At 36.6% G+C, this 21,480-nt stretch overlaps 1 protein-coding gene across 3 annotated transcripts; it reads right to left on the bottom strand.

Annotated features, from left to right (window-relative positions):
* Positions 1–14,453: 14,453 nt before the first annotated feature.
* LOC141331374 (E3 ubiquitin-protein ligase TRIM39-like) lies at positions 14,454–20,090 on the bottom strand. Of its 3 annotated transcripts, none has more exons than XM_073836409.1 (6): positions 19,533–20,090; positions 19,300–19,374; positions 18,981–19,214; positions 18,759–18,897; positions 16,464–16,490; positions 14,454–15,024 (listed from the first exon to the last, which is right to left on the bottom strand). In XM_073836409.1, the coding sequence occupies exons 1-6, from the start codon at positions 20,088–20,090 to the stop codon at positions 14,474–14,476; spliced, it is 1,584 nt and encodes a 527-aa protein (XP_073692510.1). In that variant the 3' UTR covers positions 14,454–14,473. The 3 variants fall into 3 exon arrangements, with proteins under 3 accessions (XP_073692510.1, XP_073692509.1, XP_073692511.1); XM_073836408.1 differs by having other exon boundaries at positions 19,300–19,395; positions 19,539–20,090; XM_073836410.1 differs by having other exon boundaries at positions 18,981–19,088; positions 19,300–19,395; positions 19,539–20,090.
* Positions 20,091–21,480: the final 1,390 nt, after the last annotated feature.

Below are 21,480 nucleotides of genomic sequence, written 5' to 3'. Positions count from 1 at the left end.
TGTTAATGAGAACTTTTATGGTTGTGCACTTTATGGAGCTAAAGCTTTATACTGTATTTGACAAGAGTAGCAGAATAAAATGAGATATGTGTGCATTGGGGCAAGAAGAAAAACAGGATGTCAAACTGATTTTGTATTCAATATTCTGTCAGCTAGTGTTTATGTTTCTGAATATATTAAAATTTCAAAAAGGAAGCCACAGCTGATCCTATCCTTAAAAACAGACAGCTGAGATCAAAAGTTTACATACACCTTGAAGAATCTGCAAAATGTTCAGTATTTTACCAAAATAAGAGGGATCATATAAACGCATGTTATTTTTTATTTATTACTGACCTGAAAAAGATATTTCACATAAAATATGGTTACACATATTACACAACAAAAAATAATAGTTGAAATTATGAAAAACGACTCCGTTTATGAAAAACAGCTGTTTTTTTTTGTTTGTTTTTTTTTTTAGTGGTAGTTTATGAGTCCCTTGTTTGTCCTGAACAGTTAAACTGACCACTGTAGAAAACCCTTCAGGTCCCACAAATTCTTTGGTTTTTCAGCATTTTTCTGTATTTGAACCCTTTTCAACAATGACTGTATGATTATAAGATCCATCCTTTCACACTGAGGACAACTGAGGGACTCATATGCAACTATTACAGAAGGTTCAAACACTCACTGATGTTCTAGAACGAAACATGATGCATTAAGAGGGTGAAAACTTTTTAAAATTTGAAGATCAGGGTAAATTTGACTTATTTTGTCTTCTGGGACACATGTAAATAGCTCCTGTGCTTCTGAAGGGCAGTACTAAATGAAAAAAATATGATTTTTAGGCAAAATAAGAAAAATTTGCAAAAGTTTTCACCCCCACTCTTAATGCATTACGTTTCCTTCTGAAGCATCAGTGAGTGTTTGAACCTTCTGTAACAGTTGCAGTTCTTTATGTAAAACTGCACTTTTTTATTAATTAACTTGAGGAACAACAATTTAAAAAGTATTCAATATAATTATATGGTTAAAATAATTTTCTGTGGTAGTTGACACCATAGTTTAGCTTGTAAAAATAAATAAATAAATAAATAAATAAATAAATGGCTTAGAAACACTTTTCACTTAGAAATTGCTTGTAAATTTCACAAATAATTAAAAGAAACGACAAGTAACCTGCATGATCTCATGATGAAAACATACCTTTAGGAACTATTCCGCAAGACATGAAATATGTACCAATAAGTACATATCACTTGCGTTTTTATGTCACATTCATTTTTGTTCATACTATTGAGTAGGCTTAAGTGTACTGCAGATAGTATGTTATTTTAAAACATCACAGTGCATTAAAGTTATAGCGTCATTCAATGGACATTTCAAGTCAGAACTGTGGTGACACGTAGAAACCAACATCACATAAAGCATACCATATGTACCTTCATCTGTTCCGGTGGAAAAAACGAACACTCTTTTAGTGCCACTCAGTGGACATTTCACATCGAATATATCACGAAACATACTTGGTGGTATACGTGTTTTATGTCTTGCGAAGTTCCCACAGGTACGCTTTCGTCATGAGATCAGGTTGAAAGTAACACCGTGCATTAAACATGAGATTTTGCAGAAGAAAAACTGAAATAGTATTTTTTATATTAAATTAATTGATATTTTAAAGTAGAAAGGCTACTAAAATAGTATTTTCTTTTAAAACGTTCTCTAATAATCTTGAAAAAATATTTTCATTTTTATATAAATTTTTTTTTACAGTGCATGAAACTTGAACATTTTTAAAATATTTAATACTTCCCTAGGTTTCTAGAGGGGAAAAAAAGGTATTGATAGTATTTGTGACAATTGTGACAAAATTAAACACTTTTGTCAAGTAATTTAAATGTCAAATGGAAAATCCACCAAAAACGACTCCCTCCCCTTCACACATTGAGTCGTCCTGGAAATGCTAAAGAAAAGCGCAGCTGTGCATGTGTGTGTGTCTCATGATAAGACCGAGAGGCCAAACACACCCTAGGCTCTCGCTCTGAGGTTTGTCGTTGACAGGAGAGAGTTATTGCTCAATGACATTAGATGTTTTCCTTCAGTTTCATGTTGGATTGATTTCTCAGAATTTTCTGAAATACCTCCCGAGCCCCTGAGCACTGTGACTGCCATTACAGAAACAAAAAACAGTGACAAGGACAGAAAGATGGGGGATGAATATGACAGAACGGAAGGGAAGATAAGGTAATAGATGTATAGAAGAATTTAAAGTGGATATGGCAATGTCCTGGCATCATTTGCACTTCAGAATATGTACAAATCTAGTTCATAGTTTATCATAGTTCTCCATTTCTTGTTTAGTTTAAAAAAACTGAGCCCAACCGCTGTTTGCCGCTGTATTACTCAATTATCCTTTTGCATGTTCTGGCGTTTAATGCAATTTCACAATAACACTCACTCTACGACTCATTAGCAGCTCATGTTAAATCACAAGGTTCAAGTTGCAATGTGACACGAAGTCCCAGATTCCTACCTCTTGCTCCAGATGTGCTACTACGAGCCAGGATAATCGCTTAACAATGTGCAATGTGTGGATGCACACCTTGACTAACACACCCTGTTTTCGGATCTAAAATGTATTCTGCACAGCTGAAGCAAATCACGTTGAGTTTAATCAGAGGATCTCGGCCTGATTTACATGCTCTGCTTGTAATGTGTCATGGCGTGAAAGTGAAAAAGCAATTCATTTACAAAAGAGCAAACAATACATGAACTGCGAGACAAAGGACGGAGTTAAAGTGCAAAACAATGGCAATAACATTAAAAACAGTTCTCTAATGAGCATCAACATGCCTGACAGTGATTTAGATATTAAGAGGTGGCACTGAAGAAGACATGATAAGACAAAGTAGGCACTGTTATCAGGCCATTTTCTTGTGGAAATGAATCTTAAACCCCATTGTAACTATATATATATATATATATATATATACACACACACACACACACACACACACACACACAGTCAAGCCCGAAATGATTCATACCCCTGGCAAATTCTGACTTACAGTTACTTTTATTCAACCAGCAAGGAAATGACACAGACTTCTCCCAAAAGATAATAAGAAGATGTACAAGTCTGTTGGACTGTCTGCCTTGAGATGTTGCCACCAGCAGAGCCCAGATTCATCAGGATGGCTTGGTGGTGATCCTTGGTGATTCTTTTTTACCTCTCTCACTATCCTCCTGGCCAGCACAGGTGTCACTTTTGGCTTCCGACCACATCCTCTGAGATTTTTCACAGTGCGGAACGTCTTGTATTTTTTAATAATACTTTGCCCTGTAGCCACTGGAACTTCAAAACATTTAGATATGGTCTTATAACCCTTTCCTGACTTGTGAGCAGCCACAATGCGCAGCCGCAGGTCCTCAGTGAACTCCTTTGTCTTAGCCATGACTGTCCACAAACCAACAGCAGAGAGCTTCTGTTTTTCACCTGTTGAGTTGATTAAAACAGCTGTTCCCAATGACTGTGACAGTTTGCAGTTTTGAATAATTTTGGACATGCCACTTTTTGTTCAAATGTAAATAAAAGCTGAGAAATATTTTTTTCCACAATGATGCCTCTTGTACATAGTTTTATTATCTTTAAGGAGAAGTGTCATTTCCGGTCAAATAAAACTTGCTGGTTGAATAAAAGTAACTTCTAAGTAAAAAAAAAAGTAACTAACTAAAAGTCAGAATTTGCCAGGGGTATGAATAATTTCGGGCTTGACTGTATATACATACAGTTAAGGTCAAAAGTTTACATACACCTCGCAGAATCTGCAAAATGTTAATTATTTTACCAAAATAAGAGGGATCATACAAAATGCATGTTATTTTTATTTAGTTCTGACCTGAAGATGTTTACATATAGTACACAAGAGAAAATAACAGTTGAATTCATAAAAATGACCCTGCAAAAGTTTAAGTTTTTTTATTCTTATGCTGTGTTGTTACCTGAATGATTCATAGCTGTTTTTTTTTTATTTTATTTTTTTTGTTTAGTGATAGTTGTTCATGAGTTGTTTGTGCTGAACAGTTAAACTGCCTGCTGTTCTTAAGAAAAATCTTTCAGGTCCCACAAATTCTTTGGTTTGTCAGCATTTTTGTGTTTTTGAACCCTTTGCAACAATGACTGTATGATTTTGAGATCCATCTTTTCACACTGAGAGACTCATATGCAACTATTACAGAAGGTTCAAACACTTACTGATGCTTCAGAAGGAAACGCGATGCATTAAGATCTGGGGGGTGAAAACTTTTGAAAAGGGTAAAGGGTAAATGTAACTTATTTTGTCTTCTGGGAAACATCTTCTGTAGCTTCTGAAGGACAGTAGTAAATGAAAAATTTTTTTTTGACAAAATCTTCATTCTGTTCAAAAGTTTTCACCCTCCGGCTCTTAAAGCATTGTTTTTCCTTCTGAAGCATTAGTGAGCATTTCAACCTTGTGTAATAGTTGCATTTGAGTGCCTCAGTTGTCCTCAGTGTGAAAAGATTGATCTCAAAATCATACAGTCGTTGTTAGAAAGAGTTCAAATACACAAAAATGTTGAAAAAACAAAGAATTTGTGGGACCACCTGAGTGTCTTGACTGAACTTGTCTCTGTCACTCTGTTTTAGCCCTTTTTTGGCCTTTGTGATTGGAAACCATTTGTGACAATGATATTAGATGAAGCGTAACAATATGTTGTTTTAATGCAGGCAGGGTGATGGTCTTACAGTTAGGTGGGGTGTATGTGTGATGCCCTGGGGTGGCTCGGCCCAGCGGTGCGCAGTGACCTGGCTTGTCGCTCACTGACCTGTGAGACGGACATAATGAAGTGTGAGTGGCCGTCACCTTAACCGTCTGTGACAAGCCATCCCAGCCTGGAGCACATCTGTGTCAGGCAGCTCCGCCATCAGAGCCTGAGTCTGGATGCGGGCTCTCACTGGCGACTCCGCATCCATCCACACTGCGCTCCTGGGATGGCCCTGGCACCCCACTGCTGCAATATGGCCCGGTTATCCAGCGAGGTCATGGGGGAAGAAGGAGACAGAGCCAAAGACCAGCTGTCACACACCAGGGCCAGAGGTCCAGAGATTTTTTTATTCCCACTTTTCACTACTTCTACTCAACTAACTACATACACTTGTAAGTCACTTCTACACTCTTGCCATAAGAACCATTCTTGGTTCTCCAAAAATAAGTTTTCAGTGAAATGTTCTTAAAGTGTGATGAAAAATGGAAAAGAGAAAAGAATCTAATGATTTGTTTTTACATTTTATAAAGCTGTTCATAAATGCTTTTCCATTTTAGATGCTGTCAAAATGTCTATATTGTACAAAAAATACAGACTGAGCAATACTATAATCACAATTTATTTTAAATTAAATTAAATTAAATTATAAAAGATGAAGTCAAAAGTTTACATACACCTTGCAGAATATGCAAAATGTTAATTATTTTACCAAAATAAGAGGGATCATACAAAATGCATGTTATTTTTTATTTAGTACTGACCTGAATAATACATTAACATAAAAGATGTTTACATATAGTCCACAAGAGAAAATATATATAAAAAATGACCCGGTTCAAAAGTTGACATACACTTGATTCTTAATACTGTGTTGTTACCTGAATGATCCAAAGCTGTTTTTTGTTTAGTGATAGCTGTTTTTGAGTCTCTTGTTTGTCCTGAACAGTTAAACTGCCCTCTATCCTTCAGGTTCCACACATTCTTTGGTTTTTAACATTTTTATGTATTTGAACCCTTTCCAACAATGACTGTATGATCTTGAAAATCCTTATCACACTGAGGACAACTGAGGGACTCATATACAACTATTACAGAAGGTTCAAACGCTCAATGATGCTCTAGAAGGAACATGATGCATTAAGAGGAAAAAATTTTAAATTTAAAGATCAGGGTAAATTGAACTTATTTTGTCTTCTGGGACATATATATCTTCTGTAGCTTCTGAAGGACAGTACTAAATGAAAAAAAAATATATATATATATATATATATATAGGCAAAATCTTCATTCTGTTCAAAAGTTTTCACCCCCGCTCTTAATGCATTGTGTTTCCTTCTGAAGCACCAGTGAGTGTTTGAACCTTCTGTAACACCTTCTGGTAAAACCTCCTTGTTTTTTTTTAGCATTTTTGTGTATTTGAGCCCTTTCCAACAATGACTGTATGATTTTGAGATCCATCTTTTCACACTGAGGACAACTGAGGGACTCATATGCTACTATTATAGAAGATTCAGATGCTCACTGTTGCTTTAGAAGGAAACACGATCGATGGTTTCAATCAATGTTAATGCTCAGATGGAGGTGTCACTGACACTGTTACTGAGTTTTTGGTGTGTGCTTAAGAATAGCACAAAGAGTTTTACAGTAATGAACAAAGACAAAAGTGCAGAAACATACACATGATTTTCCAATCCACCCAACAGTAAGTTGCCATGGAATCCAGCAAAGACCAATGAAGCATGTGTTACATGTTCAGTGGCATTTTCTCAAGTCAGAGCTTTCTGGATGTCCACCTGGATGCCATTCGTGTCAAAGCTTTGACCTTGTGTACATCAACACACACACAGCCTCTAATTAAAGAGATTGCTCCACACTTCAGTCTCATCTTTAATTGAAAATTAAGACAAGGCAATTATTTATGTTCAATCAACCATCTGATCTGTCTTCTTCACCTCCTGTCTCTGGGTATTTTGAAGGCACATTATCAAATTATTACTGAGTGATTAAATTTATACTGTAGTAAAATATTTTTATGTTTATATTTTAATATTTAAAGAACCATCTCTTTCTTACCTTTTTATCATCTGAGGAACCATCTTTTGCCACAAAGAACCTTTTGTGAAACAGAAAGGTTCTTCAGATGTTCAAGGTTTTTTATAGAACCATTTAGACAAAAAAGGTTTGTCTATGGCATCGTGAAGCACCTTTATTTTTAAGAGTGTATAAGGACATTGTTAAAATTGTCCATGTGACACTAGTGGTTTAACTGCAATTTTACAAAGCCACATCAATACTTTTTGTGCGCAAAGAAAACCAACATAACAACTTTATTCAACAACGCTTATCCTCCGCCATTATCGAGAGCGCCACGACGCATGCAAGCATAGACATAATCGAGTATTTTTGTAGATTTGTAAAATTATGGTTGAACCAATAATGTCACATTGGCTATTTTAACAATGTCCTTTCTCTGTTTTTGGGCCTGGGAACATTTAGTTGGACATTTAGTCCCTATGGAGGGACAGAAAGCTCTTAGATTTCTTCAAACATATTTTAATTTGTGTTCTGAAGATGAATGAAGGCCTTTACTAACTCTTTAATTATACTGATTTAAATTACTAGACTTTTAGATTTTGGGCTACATTAGTAAACATCAGCAAACATAGTCTGGTAGTGTTATTCCTGTTATATTCCCATATTAAAAAGCTTTGCGCATGGTTTATGCAGCTTCTATTGAAGACAACATGTTTCTCAGATATATAATTTGTGTTCATGTAACTGTCAAACTTTTATTTTTTTTTTAATTAGCCATTTCTTGCTTTAATTGAGATCTACTAGCATTAATTTTCAAAATAAATAAATATACAAGTAAAATAATTGCACAGATATTCATTATGGTATGTCTAAAAATGAATGACTGAAAACAAAATAATTTTGTCTTTTTTGTTTGGGAACATGATGTAAATGTCATGGCAAATAACAGAAATTTAAAATAAATTGGTAAGCTGATAATAAAATATGCATTTTTTCAAACCTATATGAATTAATATTTATTTTATATTTTCTGCATTTAACCTAAAAAAATATATAGTGATTTGTGATACATAAAATGTTTACCTCTAATGCTCGTCTACATAGCATGCACACACTTCCCTGTTGTAATACAGCTGTATAACAATAATTCTTCTGTCAGGAACAGTCTGTTAGAGATTTGTCTGTCTCTCTCATTCAGTGTCAGCATGGCTGGACCTTCTGTGTTGCCCACAGAGACAGAGCCTTTCTCTCCTGTCATAGGATAATTTGCTTTGTGGTGTGTGTGTGTGGACGGGACCCTGAGGCAGGACAGCCACATCTCTGTTTGTCAATAGCCAGAACAGAGAGGGCACAGTGACAAAGGCTGAAATGAGTCAAGCAGATGGTACTCTTAACCTGCGCTTAGATACTGTATTTAAGAAAAAGATTATCCAGTGAAGTGCTCACATTATAACCTACATAGACATTGCAGAACCACATATTGAATGATACATTTAGCTTTTTAATGATTTAGCCTTGTATGAGGTCAAAGCTTAATGAAGATGTGAGTAACTGTAGTTAAGCAGTTAAATTTTGAGATTCATTAAAAATCTTTAACACATATAAATTTACTTATTGTTTCATTACTAGTCATGATTTACGGGCTCAAAACCTGCCTGGAACGCAGCATAAGCAACAGAGCGCCCATTGAAGATGAAGTAGTATGTCCCAAAGCTTGCCTACTATTCTGCTACATACTCAAAAGTATGTTCTTTTTCTTCACAAAAAGAGTACATACTTTTAGGGCATAGTATAAGTATGCGAATTGGGACGCAGCATATGTGTGCGAATTAAAAAAATGACGAAGCCTTGAAGAAGAAGCCTTGTATCAGCCGTGGTTGTGAAATGCTACTAGCTTTTGTGTGTCTTGTGACTGATTGCGTCATGCTGAAGTATAGTATCTTTTTGATGTGAGCGCGTTAACGGAGGGGGAACATTTTCAGCGATTAAAACCTGAGGGGTGAGCGTGAGGATGTCACACGGCTTCAGAATACTCAGAATGCAACAGGACTTGTTTGTAATGCTTCTGTACTGCTTGTTTATGGTCTGTTTTTGCCATAAATACCTGTGACCAGGGCCGTAGCTGGGGTTTGTGGGGCCCTGGTGCAGGTTGTACCCTTGGGCTCTGTTTGAAATTGTTTAATTTGTATGTTTGTTCTATTTATTTAAGCTATTTATACTATGTTTAATCACTGTCTTTACTGGGTGTTTTTAGGAAATATTTTAATTTATTCATGTGTAACTGAGCTATTCATGTGGTGGTCTGTCATGTTTGTGGCTAATGCAGGACACAACTGAATGATGCACATCAGAGGGTATTTAGAAGTAGGTATACACAAAGCCGACTGATAAGACGGTATACGCCGTATACCTGTCACGATTTGCAAGAGAGGACCCAAAAGCAGAATGAGCAGTTAACAATTTATTGAAGGGACAGGGCACACAAAAAGAAGGGGCAGGAAGACAGTCCAAATGGTAAGCCGGGGAACACACAACAGAGGAATCCAGGCAGGTCAAGGAACTCAGGAGGCAGGGCAGGGTCCAACAAACTATGACTGGGGGAGGGGGGGGGGGAGGGGGATAACCAAAAACAATAAATCAAAAACTAGGATTCAACAAAAGATGGGAGAAATATACCAGAAAGCAAGTTTTAACTAGGCTAGGGAGAAAGCTTAGAGAGCGCACACACCAAAACGAATCAACAAAGACAAGAGGGAAAGAGCATAATATAAAGGGAACAGGACACATGAGGATCAGGTGAAGACAATAAGACAAACAAGGACCAAACAAGAAGGACAGGTGACGACACTCAGAAAAAAATGAGGACTAAACAAGGGGGCGTGGAAACTGAAAACAAGGAGGCAGGGTCAAGGGAGCACATGGCCTGGACAAACAAAGACACAGCCATGTGCTTAGACATAAGACAAACATAGAAACATTGAACAGAGACAGGACAGACAGGGCTGTCAGGGCAGGGCCCTGACAATACCCTGCACTACACCACTGCAGCCAGGGGTTTAAAATACATTCACCTAAATTAAAAGTATTGAGAGGAAATTCAACGCTCACTCTCATATTAGCGGAGGAATTAAAGCTCATATTTATACTCGTTCTGAGGAGACACATTTATGTGGTCATTTATACATGGAACAGTTTAAACTATTTGGATAGCTATCAGATCATTATAAACGCAAAAGTGCATGCCTGGATACAGAGCCATATTTCACTGTTTCATTAGTGAGGGTGCTCTTTACACCTATAAAGCCTTTTTTTAAAAATTATAGATTTAAGTTTAAGTCTAGAAAGCCTGCAAAGCTTCCACTATAATAAGCTTCCACTCACTACAGTTCATCGCAATCTCAAGTTCCATTATAATCTAAGAATCTCATACTCACTGATCTTTAATAGAAATAAGTACACTGTAAACAAAATCTGTAGAAATTACAGTATTACTGGCAGCTGGTTGCCAGTAACTTACTGTAGATTTAAATTTATGCTATTTACTGGCAACAGTTTGTTCAAAGTTAATTGAACATTAAACATTAACAAGTCTTTATCTTTACAGAATAAAACTAAAATAACAGCCTCATGCAAAGCATTCTGGGAACCAAAATCTGAAGGAAAAAAACAGAAAAAGGTTGATGAAGGTTTCTGGTTCCCAGAATGCTTTGCAGTAGGTTGTTATTTTATAGTTTTATTCTGTAAAGACAAAGACTTGTTAATGTTTAATGTTCATTTAACTTTGAACAAACTGTTGCCAGTAAATAACATAAATTAAAAATCTACAGTAAGTTACTGGCAACCAGCTGCAGAACTACAGCAAATTTTTTACAGTGTATTATTAATTATATAGATCATTGTCTACACTACACATTTACACCGTGTCTATTCTTTGTTTGTTATAATGAGAAGATTCGCAAGCATGTTTTCGCCAATATGTTATTATTTTGCAGTTTGTACATTCCAGAAAACACCTTGCAAATATTTCAATGCAAATATTGCATAACATGCCACGGCAGGCCAGACTAAAAACTACCTGTATAGCTTTACCTTTAATGACTGATGTCTGTTCTAAACAAGTTAAGTCATCTGGGTTTTGAGTTGAAAATAGTAATAATTTTGTTGTAATCAAAATTTTCTGTTAGTATAGATAGCTGTTTTATTATAAATATTCAATGTAGCTGCTAGTTGGAATCTGGACAGTGATATCAGCGCGAAGAACGTAACATAGTATACTTGCGCAACGCAACAGAGGATTAACTAATTAGCCTTTTCACACTTCCGTGTTTCTTACTTCCAGATTGACACTTGCAGGGTAAAAGTTTTTTTAGTTGACAACAGCGGCTTAACAAGAGTAAGTTCGGGAATCAAAGTCTATTTTTACAAATTAGCTCGAACTGCCAGTGTTTTACTGTACAAAGAGCAAACATTTTACAACTAACTTTTTGCGTTAGCTTTGGGTCATGACAAATACTATGTTTGTTTAATTCTGAATGTTGGCACTATATAATTCAGTTAGTTTTGAATTTTGCCGTTCTGTCTGTTTGGTGCTGGCTGTGCATTGTGACTCTCCACGTGAAATATTTGAGCGATTATGTAGTTTTTTTTTGTATGCACACAATTAAACATGCACACAATACTCGTGAAATGCATTTTCTCCTTTGAATACAATTTAATTAGTTAAAATAAAATATATAAGGAGCAGCTTACCATCCTCAACCGTTTTACACCCCTTTTTTTATTGAATATGAACATATAACAACAAGAGAAGTACAACATTGCATATAAATGCTCCGTTCCACACCACTTTATTTTTTATTTTTTATTAATGCAAAAAAAAAGAACAGAGTTGACATTTAAAAGACGTTTGTACATAACACAAAATATCATGAATATACATTATGTCAACTGAAGTATTATTGAAGTACATAAGAACGTGAGGGTAAGACATTTAACCATCATTTACAGTATACTGCTTAAAGTCACTGCACAATAAAAATTGTTCTTCTTGCTTTTTTATTTTCTGACAACAAAATGGTGTTTAGATCATTTTTAAATTCTTTCAAAAAAACAAGAAACTGCGGTTTGTTGTTGGTAAATTTATATTTGTGCATATAAAATTTACAAAGAAAAAAAATAAGTTCATAACAAAACAAGCATTGCTTTTAGTAGAGTCAGAATCACAATGTCCTAAAATTATGCCTTTGAAAGTAATGCATAGGCCTACATCTTGCTGGATATTATTATTAATAAATGAACCAATATTTTCACAGAATTGTTCAGTATAGTGACAAGTCCAGAATAAATGACGTTCCACACCACTTTGCTTGTTCTGAACCGCGTGTGTGTGACGTCACACTCCACCTGAGTCCGTTTCACCTGATGCCTTTTTGTTTGATGCCTTTCAATCTAAGTCCGTTTCGCCTGGTGTCTAATTGTATGATACCTGACACCTGACATCATTTTTCTGAGACCTGAAGCCTTTCAGTCTAAGGCACGATGCCGTTTTGTCCTGTGACTGAGGCATGACGCCTTTTCATTGTATGACTGAGGCCTGAGGATGTCCTAAAATGTACACCATACGTATGGCAATACATATGCTATACCATGCCTTTTACAGACATATCAACCATATGGTCACGCATGATTTGGATCATTATTATAATAAACATTTCTGCATTTGTCATATATTTTGCTACCCTATCCACAACAACTATGGTTTCATTCCTACTTCCTTGATTGCTTGTTTGACCCTATTATCTGATGACTGACCAGCACCAATCTCCTTTCTGCGTGACTGACTGTAGTTTGTAAACTGCTGCTGTCACTTGAAAACTGGAAATTCCCATGCCTCCATGGAAACAGCACACACAGAGATGGGGCAGTATAGCTGTGGAAAGATTGCTCTCTCATCTCTTTCTCCAGATAGATTTATTTCCTATCAAAGTTAGCTCAACTGTACAGTAGAGATATCAGTTAAAGGGTTAAGCTACTGGTTTTGTGGTCCAGGGTCACAAATGTGTGTGAAATAAGATCAACACACATACATTATTCCTGAAGCTGAACTGCAATACTTCATTCAGTCTCTATAAGGTATATTTGATCAAATTATGGACAGATAATCAAACTGAACATGTTTCAAATATAATTTTGCATTTGAATAGAAATATCAAAAATGTTCTGTAACATTTGCCATTTATAACAATGTCCGATTTGCAATACAAATGAAAAAGATCATGTTCCTTAATACAAATACAAATGCTTAATTTCATATCTGAGTTGTATATTCATTCATTTGTAATTAACACTCTCAAACACTTTTTGTACACATCTGTAATTTACACTGACTTGAAACAGTTGCATTTTAGTTCAACTGAATATTTTTATTTTACACGTTTTAGTAGAATAAAAAAACATTTGATGCTTGTTCAATTTCCTTAAGTAAATAAAGTTACTTACTTAAAGGGGCGATGAGCTGAGAAACCCAAAATCCTGGGTCTTTTGATGTACTGTATAAGAGGTCATTGTACTATAAAAAAAAGTTCAGAACTTTGTTGTCTAAAAACAGATTATATTGAAGGCAGAGTGCCAAAACGACAGCTTTTGGAAAGTTCTACTCTACGGTGTAATAGGAAGATTAAGCACCGCCTCTGTAGAAGAAGATCACCATCACTGCCTGTTTAGCCAAGCTTCCAATGCTCCACTGTCTGCCCCTGCTCCATGGCCCAGGTCCTCCAGGGTTTTATGGTCTGCCACTGCCCCATGGCCCAGGTCCTCCAGTGCTTTAACTTCTGCCTCTGCTCCATGGTCCAGGCCCATCACTGCACCATAGCCCATGGTCTTGTCCCCTGTTCTATGCTCTATGCTATAACTCTGTACCTGCTCCCCTGCATGAACCTGGACTTGTTGGGTTTAGTTTTTTGGGGGGCGTCTAGAGTCGCCCTTAGAGGGGGGGGAATGTAACGTGTGGTTTGGGTTTTGTTTTGGAGTTTTGCTCATGTTCATGTTTTCATGTCTTTTATGTATTTGGTTCATGCTGTTAGTGTCTTGCTTCCCCTTCCCTCCCTCATGTATTCCTGCTATTGGTTCCTCTGTTCTATGTGTTATGCTTTCATTGGTTTATGTCTTTACATGTGCTTCTCTGTTCTATCTGTTCATTGGTTGCTATAGTCTTGTTCCTTGTTTTCATTGGTTGGTTTGAGTGTCTGTGTCTGTTTCATGCCAAGTCAAGTCTGCTTTATGCGAAGTCTATATCTATTCCAAGTTAAGTCTGTTTCCTGTCAAGTCATTGTTTGGATTATGTTTGGATTTTGGATTTCACGTGTCTGTAAATAAACTGCACTTGGGTTCTCACTACTCTTGCCTTCAGTGGACTCATTACAGCATGCCATGGATGTGACAAAACTATCTGCTTAGACCTAAAAATAAAAATTGATTTTTGAGAGCTGTTCATGAAATAACATTTAAAATTAAACTTGATTATTTGTATTATTTTAGTTTGATACTAATTTTAGGATTATTCAATTTAATAGTTTTGGAGGGAATTAAGAATGTTGATTTGACTCAACTAATTGTCATTGCATACACTAATGTAATAAACTTAATTTCACTGAAAAAATAATGTTAATTAAATTCAACATATTTTTTGGAGTGCAGGTGTGATGATAAGTGGGGCAGAATTTTTACCTTTATCATTAGGACATGTGTGAAATAAAGGATAGAGTTTATAAGTGAAAGACTGACCAGTGAAAGAGTGGATATGAGATCTGGACTCCACATCGTAAAAGGAGACCAGACCTTCCTCATAATTCACAAACACCCCCACCGTCTGCGGTTTCCTGCTCAGAGACAGAGAGACAGGCGGATTGCCACAGGCCCAATATTCATTCCCATTCCACAGACCCACAGCCCAGAATCCATTCTGAGGACACACTATGATCTTTCCCTTCCTGTTAATAGATTTTCTGACCACTCCTAAAGACCACCTAGTCTTTCCCTTCACCTGCACCTCAAAGTAAAATCTCCCTGAGGAGAATCCCTCTTTTCCCAGGACACAGGTGCAGTGATCAAACCTCTCTGGGTTGTTTGGGAGCTTTTGTTTAATGTCTCCATGTCTCACTTGTTTCCCATCATCAGACAGGGTGAGATTTGGATGAGCTGTATCAGGATCCAGAGTCACATCCACTGAGAGAGAGAGACCAGAAAACATGAACCACATCTTCACAATACAAAGCTCCTAACATGCTTAATTTTTAATTAAGTGTTCAGTATAGTATAGTATAAGAATTAATATAAACAGTCATGTGAAAAAGTTAGGCCACACTATTGAATTCCATGGTTTTCCATATCAGGACATCATAAAAAATTAAAAAAAATAAAAACCCACACATGACACATTTCACTGTGTCATTACTTATTAAACAAAAATAAAGACAAAATGTAAAAGCAATGTGTGACAAAGTTAAGACACTCTTACTGTTAACATTGGAATTAAGAGGGTAAATAACAGTCAAGCACTGCTAATCAAATACCTTTGATTAAATGATCATCAGCAAGTCTGTGTGCCTCTATAAAAGCATAAGCTTTGGCAGTTTGCTGGTCTGGAGCCTTCAGGTGTGTGTTAACACAATTCCAAGGAGGTAAGACATTAGCAATTATCTTAGAGAAGCAATTGTTGCTGCTATCAATCTGAGAAGAGTAATATGGCCATTTCCAAACAATTTGAAGTTTATTCACAAGTGGAAGACATTTAAAACAGACACCTCTCCTTCCAGGAGTGGACGTCCCAGAAAATTCAGACAGTGTAATGCTCAGAGAAATGGCAAACAACCCAAAAATTACACCTCAGACTCTACAGGCCTCAGTTAACATGTTAAATGAAAAATATTGGATAAAAATGGGATGTTTAGAAGGCTTGGCAAAAGAAAGCCTCTTCTATCTAAAATTACATGGCAGCACCTCACAGTCATTGAGTCGTCCATGAACTCCTCTGTATATCAAAGTATTCTAGAGTCAAATGTGAGGGCATCTGTCTGCCAGCCAAAGTTGAACCAAAATTGGGTCATGCAACAGGACAATGATCCCAAACACATCAGCAAAACTACAACAGAATGGCTGAAAAGAAAAGAATCAAGGTGTTGCAATAGCCCAGTCAAAGTCCAGAGCTCATCCTGACTCAAATACTGTGGTGAGAGCTGTGCATAAGCAAATGCCCATAAACCTCAACAAACTGGACCAACGTTGAAAAGAAGAGTGGTCCAAAATTCCTCCAGAACAATGTGAGAGACTGATAAAGTCACACAGAAAATGAGGGCTTCAAGTTATTGCTGCTAAAAGTGGATCTACAGGCAATTGATCATAGGGTGTCCTAACTTCGTCACACATGACCTTTTCCTCTTGGCTGTTTTTTCTTAAATAAATAATAATACTGTGATATGTCACGCGATGATGTTTATCTGAGGATTTATTTTCCAAATTTTAAGACCTGCCAAGAACCAGATAATTTTTTATTATGTCCTGGTACAGAAAACCAAGGAATTCAATAGGGTGTCCTAACTTTTTCACATGATTGTATACACATATACTGTATATGAAAAGTGTTATTGTGTACAAATCACATGTACCTGCATACTGCTGCATCCCCCTCAACACTGTGAAGACAAAAATTTTATAAAAATTGATGAACAGATCTTAAAGGAGAAGTCCGGTGTGATATTGACCTAAAGTGTATTGAATCATGATACCGAGTGTGAACGTACCTTGCATATCTCATCTCGGTTTGTGTCCTGCAGTCCGAAATCTGGGGTTAGTTAGCCGACGCTAACAACGGGTTGTCAATTAGGGTGAATAGGGCATCGAAGTAGCCATGTAAATAAATCACTGTTTTATGCCATTTACGAGGTACAAAGTAGCTCCACACTTCATTGGTAGACTTCCAAGGGCCCTGACATTTAAAACGAGACATTGAGAACTCAGAAAAAGCACCGGTAGTTTATTTACAAGAAGATTTATACAGACAGTACCTGCAAGAAATTTAATCACTGTTTTACTGGCATAAAACAGTGATTTATTTACATGGCTACTCCGATGCCCTATTCACCCTCATTGACAACCTGTTGTTAGTGTCGGCTAACTGACCACAGATTTCGGACTGCAGGACACAAACCGAGATGAGATATGCAAGGTACGTTCACACTCGGTATCATGATTCAATACACTTTAGGTCAATATCACACCGGACTTCTCCTTTAACGTGTAATTTCATGCATTTCTTTATACCCATGCAAACACAGGCATACACACACATTGGGTTTCCATGTTTTATGGTAGTGGTTTTCAACCTTTAACCTATTATTCAGGCCCCATCCGCCACCATCAAATAATATGTAGTTTAACTGTCTTCACTAAATATTAAAGTTGATTATCATTTTGTTTAGAATGAGGACTGTTATTATATTTACAGTACCACTCAAATTTTAGGGGTCTTTATGATTTTTGATAATTTAATTCAACATTCCAAAAAACGATCCAATGAATTGGTGATGTTGAGGTTTCCTTTACACTCTATCTGATATACCAATTTCCACAAAGATTAAAGAGACTTGTTACAAAAATTCCTATTTAGAATATATTCCTCCTGTCCTGTAACTCTTGAACACCCTTTTTACTGCCGCGGTTGGAATCAAAGAATAAACATTGAAATATTCTTGACCACTCAAGCATAACTTCAAAACATCATCAGCTGCGCTAACGGGATCTGCTCATATGTTGTTAAAGTTTGTTATTTTAACAAAGCAAGATGCCCTGTTGAAATATATGACATTATTTACACTGCAAAGGTAAAATATAAATGTAAATTATTACGACAGATGTGAAGGGGAAGGAGAATTTATATGTGCATCACGTTTGGTCGATAAAACATTTCCGCATAAGATACACCTGTGTATCCTCACTCAAGACTCCTCACATTGCAATTAGAGAATTGAGATGTCCTACAAGATGGCTGAGCTTGGTCATAGGATGGAGAACGAAGAAGCGAGGAAATGAGGAGGGATATTGAGCACCCGTGGAGTCTGTCCCTGCGTCCCAATGTGCATACTATCCACCCTATCTGTCATAAAAAGTATTGAAAATTACTACTATCGCATAGAATTTAGGATGAATAAAATGCACATTGGGACGCAGGCCAAGATGTGATTAAGTGTAGTTCTCAATTCCAGTCCATATTTTGTTTGCATCTCTTATCACTTGAAACGTTTGTTCTATTTGACCATAAGTGCCCTGCGAAGTAGACATCAAAGGATATTCTGCCATGACTCTAGTTTGAAACAACTCTATATTATCCATTTCACGGGCATTAAACTGTGCAAATTTAAATTGTATTTATTTACAGAGGTATGTTATGTGACACTTCACACTTCACTAGTAAGATGCTGCACTTCTGTGAAGATGCTACAGGCCATGGTGTAGCACAAATCCATGAATGAATGTTCCATAGTGAAGTAAACACAGATTTCCCGTGCTCAGGAAGTAAGGAGCAATGGGAACACAGTTCATGCAAGGCGCGTTCTCCTAATGAGCTGATGATCTGAATCAGGTGTGTTAAATAAGAAAGACATGCAAAATATGCAGAGTGGGAGGGTGGCAAAGACTGTAATTGAGAACCGCTGGAGTAAATTAGTATTCTATAAACAGATTTATCACAAGTTGTTACAAAATAAAATGATTTAGCCCATACAAACAGCCCACATATAATTTTAAAATGTGTCATTGAACGCCAGGACGTTTAATATCATTATCATTAGCTTCCTAAACAGCAAAAAAGCAACGAGAATATAAATTATATTTATAAGTGTTAAATAAACTCTTTAAAAATGTGGCATTCAAACCAACTGCAGCCTATCATCAAATTGACCTACCAGTTTCTTTGAGTTTCTCATCTAGAGTTTCCTGCAGTTGAGTCAGAGCTCTCTTCAGAGTCTCCACACTCACATCAGTGTTCATACTGATCTCAGGCCAGTTTCTGGTGTGTGGAGGACTGCACAGGGATGGATCAATCTACAGCAGGAGAGAGGAGAAATCCCTGAGCATGAGGAGTGTGAGTGTTGTCCTGTGATGTGAGCAGACAGAGAGACACTGACCTGTAGGAGCTGGAGGTGATCCTCAGTGTGTAAGAGATGATCCAACTCAGTGTTTCTCATCTTGAGCTCAGTGATTTCCTGCTGTAGCTCTTGAATGAGGTCTTCACCCTGTTTCTCTGCTGCTTTCTGCTTCTCCTCCATCATCTCCAGCAGCTCAGCCTGACATCTCTCAATGGAGCGCATCAGATCTCTGAAGAGCTCAACACTGGCTGCTTTCTCTTGTTCTGTGCTTTTCTGAAAAATATATATATATTTTAATGAATGAGCTTTATCTATTAAAATATCATTATTCATCAAATATTGAACATCTTCAACTCACTTTTCTAAATTCAGCTGAGTGTTTTATGTCTTCAATCTTCTTGTTTCTGTCCTGGATCATCTGCTGCACGTCTTTCTGTGTCTTCATCAGATGAGTCTATAAACAGACAAAAACACACATTTGATCACTAAACATGGATTTTCCAGTTGCTGACAAAATATATGTAAGCATATTTAAAAAAATAATTACTATTTAAAATCAGATTATTGAAGTAATTTTATTGTATTAGTAACTCGTGCCTTCTTCTCTTTACTCTCGTCCTCTAGAGTAACAGTGTTGTGAGTCTTATGGTCTCCATCAGTGCAAAACGAACACACATACATCTGATCATCTCTACAGAACAGCTCCAGAGGTCTCTCGTGTTTCTGACATAAATAGTCCTTTATATTCTCCACAGGGTCCATCAGTTTATGTTTCTTTAAGCTCATGACTCTCTGATGAGGATCCAGGTGAGTTTTGCAGTAAGAAGTCTGACACATCAAACAGGTCTTCAAGGCTTTTATCTTAGTTTCATCACAGATGTCACAGAGAACTTCAGATTTGCTTAGACTAAACTTTTCCTGAAAGAGCTGCGCAACCTGTCTAAGTGCTGTGTTGATCTTGAGGTTGGTTTTTTTACTGAATGTTTCTTTACACAATGGACAGATACAGGTCTCACTGTTGTTCCAGCACTGGTTCAAGCAGCTCTTACAGAAGTTGTGTCCACATGGAATGGTCACTGGATCAGTGAACACATCCAGACACACTGAACACTGAAGCTCCTCAGCCAGAGGACCACTGGAGGATGACATTGCTGTAAAGAGAGAGAATATATATCACATAAAAAAATACAATAATGTATCACCAGTTCACATCTGCACATATAATTAAGCAGATCACACACTTAAGGCTGTTTCAAATATTACTCTACATATCAACAGTGTGACAGCGATTATGATTTTGCTTTTGCTTTTATACAACAGTTTAATAAACAAATATTATCTGATATACATATACACATATATATCTGATGTACACATATAGGGTGATATATAGCAGATTTCAACTGCTTGATTCATCACAAAATGTAAACTATTTTATTACCCAGTTCTAATCTTCTAAATGTTACTATGAGGCCTGAAGATAATAAGATTTTAGAAATTGATACAAACAGTGGAAAGTCCTGGTGCTGCTGGACTGTAAATTAGTGCTCTTAAAGCACTGTTGGATCAATCAGACTTGACGATTGGAATAATATTTGATATATGGAAAATATTTTTATGCCAGTAAAATTCTTCTTGATTACCAATAAAAGTTATTTTCTTTATTCATCTCTCTCACTTACATGGAGGTAGGCTGTCCATACTCCCTGTTCTGATCAGTTTTGGTGATGTTGGTAAATGTTCTGCCATTGCTCTTCTTTTCTTTACATCTAGTCAGAAAAACACAGCATGAAATCTGCTCCCTACTTTGTTGTGCTCAAGTTTCTCAAATGTAATGAAATTTTAAATCTACTGAGTAGAAATGATCACAGATTATGACTACGGATGAAAAGTTTAAGCTTTTTTGACCTACATGTACTTACTATATATAGCATTAAATTATACATAATTAATTACAAGCAGTTCTAAACCAAATCCTCATCCCAACCCTAACTTCAGTGTTTTTTTTTTGTTGTTTTTTTTTCAAATAATCAGAGATGTGCAGTTCTTGTGTTCAGTATATAGCAATTGACCAAACTAGCTGTGTCTTTAACTTATGCTTTAACCTGGTTTATTCCAGCTTGTTCTACTCAGACGCTGAACCATAAACCATGCTAAACCAAACAACTAACCTTTCAAATGTGTTTAAGGTAAATCTATCTTATATTACCGTCACGTACCTGTGAGTGAGTAGCAGAGTATGTGAGCGGAGTGGAGCGGCAACAATTTCCCCTCCGCGCTCAGTGCATTTAATAATCACTCCGCTCCAGCTCCGCTCCGGGTTCACAATTTCCCGCTCACGCTCCACTCCTCGCTCACTGATATCAGAAACACCGCTCCGCCTTCGCTCCGCGTCAAAAAATTCAGAAATAGTCTAATGTTTGAAATATAATGGTCCTGTTCATAACACATATTAAAAATAAAAAATAAATACTTCAATAAAACAACAGGAGAGTTTGGAATAGTGTGCAAACTTTGTACCTACCACATACCAAGCTAT

This window comes from Garra rufa, chromosome 3 (genome assembly GCF_049309525.1).
Source record: "Garra rufa chromosome 3, GarRuf1.0, whole genome shotgun sequence".
NCBI lineage: Eukaryota > Metazoa > Chordata > Actinopteri > Cypriniformes > Cyprinidae > Garra > Garra rufa.
This window is presented reverse-complemented; position numbering and strand designations above follow the sequence as displayed.